General features: G+C 51.9%; 2 protein-coding genes across 2 annotated transcripts; one reads left to right on the forward strand and one right to left on the reverse strand.

The window, feature by feature from the left end:
- The first annotated feature begins 595 nt into the window (after positions 1 to 595).
- On the forward strand, positions 596 to 2,701 carry APOM (apolipoprotein M). Its single transcript, XM_003789008.3, has 6 exons — positions 596 to 813; positions 1,203 to 1,357; positions 1,634 to 1,707; positions 1,794 to 1,892; positions 2,053 to 2,151; positions 2,561 to 2,701. The coding sequence occupies exons 1-6, from the start codon at positions 700 to 702 to the stop codon at positions 2,584 to 2,586; spliced, it is 567 nt and encodes a 188-aa protein (XP_003789056.1). The 5' UTR covers positions 596 to 699; the 3' UTR covers positions 2,587 to 2,701.
- An 820-nt stretch (positions 2,702 to 3,521) lies between these two features.
- CUNH6orf47 (chromosome unknown C6orf47 homolog) lies at positions 3,522 to 5,580 on the reverse strand. Its single transcript, XM_003789284.3, has one exon. It carries the CDS (start codon positions 4,739 to 4,741, stop codon positions 3,860 to 3,862), a length of 882 nt encoding a protein of 293 aa, XP_003789332.1. The 5' UTR covers positions 4,742 to 5,580; the 3' UTR covers positions 3,522 to 3,859.
- Positions 5,581 to 5,859: the final 279 nt, after the last annotated feature.

The following is a 5,859-nucleotide window of genomic DNA, read 5'->3' on the forward strand; positions in this document are numbered from 1 at the left end:
TTTTTTGCATTTTTTGGCTGGGGCTGGGTTTGAACACGCCAACTCGAGCATATGGGGCCAGTGCCCTACTCCTTTGAGCCACAGGTGCTGCCCACAATTTTAAGATAAACTTTAGAAAGCAATCCATCATGCCTCAGCACCTGGATCATGCATGTTCTAAAGCACTTATCAGGATGTGTTGCAATGATTGTTACCCAGCTAGTTTTCCCTATACTGACTTCTTCAAGGCTATTGGGGTGTCTTATTGATTTTTTTTAAATATATATCCCCAGGGATTAACCAGTTCCTGACCAACAGATAGGACTCAAAACAATTTGCTAAGTGAATGAATGAAAGACTAATCATGCTCCCTCTCTTCACTGCTGCAGAACATAGCAGATATAGCTCCAATATGGGCTCAAAGTCCACAGACTTCTACCTATAGGGCTTAGCCCTCCTTATAACTCCTGAGAGACCCTGATCATGCTAGGGGGTGTGTACTGTGGAATGGTTGCATCCAGAAGAGGGGGAGGAAGTCCCAAACACTAAGTAATCCTGATTTGGATTGGAAAACAAGGTTGAAGTTACTCATTAGCAGGTGAAAGGGTCAAGGGTCGAGGCAAGGGAACTGGAAGCAGAGTGGACTGAGCAGCTCTAGGGGAGACAGCATTTAAGGCACCAGTTACCCCACACAGAGCACCAGCTCCCTCCTGCCTGAAGATGTTCCACCGAATTTGGGCAGCTCTGCTTTACCTCTATGGTATTCTCCTTAATTCCATCTACCAGTGCCCTGAGCACATCCAACTGACAACTCTAGGAGTGGATGGGAAGGAGGTATGGACAGAGACTGGGGAAAGCCTATGGTGGAGGCTCTGAGGGACTTGGGTGGGTAGCCTAGAATGACTGGAAGCCATGTTGGAAAAGGAAAAGAGGAAGAGGGTGTGAGTGTTGTGATGATGAAAGCAAGAAGAAAAATGTCAGTACTGCAGCCATCAATTTGGAAACATGGCAGAATTAGAGAGATGGGGTGGTTACCCAGGTTGATTTGAGAAGGGCAAAAAGGAAAAGCCACGTCATGACTCCTTGTCATGGATCTAAGCTCCAGTTGGAAAGAGGAAGGCGGCCAAAATCTCTACCTCTAAGTCTTCCTGTCCTCAGTGAAGAGGTTGAATGGATCCTGTGGTAGGACCTGCTCTCTTTTGCTTCCCTCATTGTCTCTCCAGTTCCCAGAGCCCCACCTGGGCCAGTGGTTCTTTATAGCAGGGGCAGCTCCTACCAAGGAGGAGTTGGCGACTTTTGACCCTGTGGACAACATTGTCTTCAACATGGCTGCTGGCTCTGCCCCAATGCAGCTCCAGCTTCGTGCTACCATCCGCAAGTGAGTGGTTAGGAGTCAGAAGCACCAGTGGGTTCAGTCTCTGCCCAAAGTGTGAGTACTCACCCACCAAGAACTGGGCTCTTAGTATATCCACTATTCTTGGCCCACTCAATAGAATAACTCCATTAATTGCCATCTGGAGAGAGATGGGCCTAACTGTCCTTTGATAGCAAAGGGAGCTGGGCTTCAAGAAGAAATAATGTGGAATAAATAAGGGTTGTACAGTGTGGTTGCAGTGACACTCAGTCTTTCTCCTTGCCACCACCACCTCTACAGGAAAAATGGGAACTGTGTACCCCGGGAATGGATCTACCACTTTACTGAAGGGAGCACAGATCTCAGAACTGAAGGTTGGTTCTACCCAGCCCTCACCCTTCCCAAGACCCCTGATCTTGTTGCATATCTGTCCTCACACTTCCCCTCCCTACCCTGACAGGCCGCCCTGACATGAAGACTGAGCTCTTTTCCAGCTCATGCCCAGGTGGAATCATGCTCAAAGAGACGGGTCAGGGCTACCAGCGCTTTCTCCTCTATAGTGAGTGAGGATGCAAGGCAGGAAAGGCTGGAGGGAAACAAGGGGAAGCCAGGGGAACTCCTCGCTCTGGGTCCTATGACATCATCCAAGAAGGGGTAGGTGCTTTTATGAGCTCCTCACTCGAGGCTTTGACTGGCTTGGTCCCACCCTCCCCTTCCAGATCGTTCACCACACCCTCCTGAGAAGTGTGTGGAGGAATTCCAATCCCTAACTTCCTGCTTGGACTCCAAAGCCTTCCTACTGACACCCAGGAATCAAGGTGAGGGGTTAAAGTCTTACTCAAGAGAACTAGGACTCACCAAATCTTCTGGGGATGCAGGATGAAAGAAGCTCATGTGATGTCACTATAGGGCATGGCCAAAGGTGACATCATCTGACTGGCTATGTTGACACCTCCATTTGTCATAGGCTGTGATGACAGAGGGATGTGGCTAACAGCTGTAATGTTACATGAGGGAGTCAGGATGGGCTGTGGGTTACTCAAAAGAGAGGTTTGAGTTTATAGTGGATAAAAGGGCCAGAGGGAAAGACATGGAGGGCTTAAGAGACTCCTCCTTTGACCCAGGGGAATGAAGGAACACATTCTCCCCCACCACATTACCACCAACCTTGCTTCTCTCCCTGAACTTCCTTTCTGTCCTCTTCTTTTCTCCCTCCTCCCATCACAGAGGCCTGTGAGCTGTCCAGTAACTGACCTATAACTTCATCTACATCCCCACACTGTATGGTGGGAGCTGAGTTGTTGGGAGGAGGAAAAGCTGGAGACTCTCGACACCTCTTCAAGAATAAAGATGATTTTTCAATCCTCATCTCATTCTGGAGTTTGTCTCCAGACATCAATCCCGTCCATTTCAACACTCCACACGGACCCTCTACCACCTAAAACCCCCAGCTAGATGGCATCAGAAAGGACAGTGAGTGGCAGTAACTCTCACTTTATAATGATATATTTAGGATTTGGTGTGACAAAATTATTTATTGCTGAGTGAGCAAACTCCTGGCCCCAAGGGAGGACTATAGGCTCCGGTGCTTCCCCCACACTGCCCATCTGAGCTGTCAATGCTTGAGTTGACCCTCCTGCCAGTACTGCCTATACCTTCCCCACTCCCTCTGGTTCCCATAAGTACCAGATACTCCCTGCTAAATCTATGTCACCTGTGGGCCCCAATCGAGACCTGCTAATCCACTTGCCTAGCAGCCCCACATTTTCCTAGATGGCTCAGATCCCAAGATCTAAGACATCCTTTGGGATGGGTCTCCCAACTATACCCTCTTGTCACAGAGGTCTGTCTACCTCTGGTTTCCTCCACCCCTAGGGAGTTTTTAAAGTAAGAGAGGACCGGCTCAGCGCCTGTGGCTCAACCGGCTAGGGCGCCAGCCACGTACACCTAAGGTGGCAGGTTCGAATCCCCAGCCCGGACCCGCCAAACAACGATGACGGCTGCAACCAAAAAATAGCCAGGCGTTGTGGCGGGCGCCTGTGGTCCCAGCTACTTGGGAGGCGGAGGCAGGAGACTCGCTTGAGCCCAGGAGTTGGAGGTTGCTGTGAGCTGTAATGCCACGGCACTCTACCCAGGGGGACAGCTTGAGGCTCTGTCTCAAAAAAAAAAAAAAAAGTAAGAGAGGACCCTTTGGTCTGTATAATCCACCAACACACTATTTTTTGTTGGTTTTGGCTTTTAAAAGGTGGAGGTGGAAAAAAATAACTTGAGATGAGAGAAATGTAAAAGCAAAAAGTAATAACAGCTGGTGAATCCAAAGGCCATACCGCTATAGTCCATAAACAAAGACACCCTATTTTAGCTGTATTTTCTCTTGTATATGAAGGGGTCCCTGTGCCCTCATACTCTGGGGTTTCTTCCTCATCCCTGAGGTCCCTATACTTACAGTCTGGGTCATACCCTATGCTCTTCCCCTAAAGGCCACATTGTTTTCACCCTTTGTCCCCACCCAACCCTAACCCATGGTCAAAATCCCTTTCCTGGGTCTTCCCTCTGCCCCTCACTCTCCCTCTCCAACCCCTCATTCTCCCAGTCAGTGGCCTCATCACCCTCACTGGGCTCCCGGAGGCTGACAGCCAGGACTAGGGCCTGTAGGAGGCCAAAGAGGCAGGCAAAGTGCAGTGGGTGAGCTGTAAGTAGGCTCAGCACAGCATGGAGCCCATGTAGGGCAGCCAGGAAGGACAGCAGCCCATGCAGCCAGAGGCCCAGGGGTCCGCGCAGGCCCAGTGCATCCAAGGCTGCCCGCAGAGGCCGTGAGCACAGTGCCAACAGGGCTGAGGCCAGCAGCTCCAGCAGATGCAGTGTCAGATTGGTGGAAATCTGCAGACGCTCCTCTGGGTCCCCCAAGTACTGTGAGGGAGCCCCTGATTCTCCCCGCAGCCAGCCCAGCAGCTTCTGACGCCGGCCACGTTTCTCCATTGGGACTTCAAGCCCAGGAGCATTCAGTACCACTTCAGGGGATATCCCAGGTCTCCTGATGCCACTTGAATTCACATGATCCCATTCGAGTTTGGGAATAGCTCCTCCAGCCTCCAGTCTCCCAGACTCTTCAATGCTAGAGACAGCCTTGTCCCACTTGAGGGAATCCATTCTTTTGCTCCCCAATTCCTCAACTTGGGCTTGCCTGCTTGGTTTTGAAGCAGTACCAGAGCTCCTCAGTAACTCTGAGTCCTTAGTCTTGAGAGGTCTTGCATCTCCCATAGTTTCTGGGGCACTATCCCAGTCACTCCCTGAATTCTCAGGGGAGCTGTCCAACTGTCTGGGTTCTGGGGTAGGCGAGTCAGGCTTCATTGGTTTCCGGCGGCCCCAGGGGCGACGTAGCCAACCACCAACTTGTCTTAGGAACATGGCTGGGTTATGCAGTGAGCACCCCAATACTGGGGCTGCTTCCCAGCACTGTTAGACCCTCAGGGTCTCCTCAGAAGGCAGAGTATTTTCAGGCTCAGAATGGGTATCTGCTTAGTGATGTCGTCCTATTCTGAATTCAGAATCGGTTCCTCACGTCCCTAAATGGCTGTGCAGTCGCAAGTGTGGCAAGTGACTTTTTCCTTTTCAGCTTAGGAATAGAGAAAGGAGGCATATCCAAATTCAGTCACCATCCCCACCCCCACACACGGACACAAGATTCCAAGAGTCTCAGATCTGTGAAGGCCTGGGTTACCCCCATATCCTGTTTCCGGATTTCCTTCCCGGCAGGCAGCACCCCAAGTTTTACTCACCAAGGCCACGCCTCAAGTTACCCCAGAAACTCAGGAGGCGGTGCTCCATCCGAGAAGGCAGGCAGGAAGGTGGCCCCAGGTCCTACGTGCTCCTGGACGTGGGGAGTCTTAAACTGCTGCCCCAAGTGAGTTCAAGGAATAGAAATTCTCTATGTTGGGAGGTGGTATGGGAGTCTCAGGCAAACTCTAGCCAGCAGCGATCCCCTTTTGATTTAGGGAGCTGTGTTCCTACCAAGTGTCCTCGCCAGCCAGCAAGCAAGCAACAGAGGGCGGCCTCTGCAAGGTCAGATCTGAGATGTCCTCGGAGATCCCAAACCGGAGGCAAAGCATGGGCCTACCAAGGGACCCACGCGTCCAGACGCTGTGGGCTGGGCCCCTTCCTGGGCCCAGCGTCGGGACCGCGGCCTGGCCGAGCCGCCCGGAGCCGCGGAGCCCGGAAGCAGCAGCACCCGGACCGGAGGGACTGGCGGGGCGGAGCCGCAGCTTGCTGGGCGGGCCCAGTGCATGGACCGCCTCCCTTGCCTGGCGCAGTCAGTGCTCGCTGAGTCGAGAACAGCCTTTCCCAGGCTCAGAATATAAGGGGAGCTCTACGTTTTCGCCTCCCAGAGGGCCCCGGGGTCTCCAGTGTTCCTTTAAGTTCCACAACCACCCTGCCTTTGGATTCTTCTCCACATCCTTCACCGCTCCATTTTGAGCCCGTGACTTCATGAAAGGCTTTCCCAGAAAAGAAAATGATTTTTTGAGGGG

This window comes from Otolemur garnettii, unplaced genomic scaffold (assembly GCF_000181295.1).
Source record: "Otolemur garnettii isolate 467f Iridium unplaced genomic scaffold, OtoGar3 scaffold00031, whole genome shotgun sequence".
Taxonomy (NCBI): domain Eukaryota; kingdom Metazoa; phylum Chordata; class Mammalia; order Primates; family Galagidae; genus Otolemur; species Otolemur garnettii.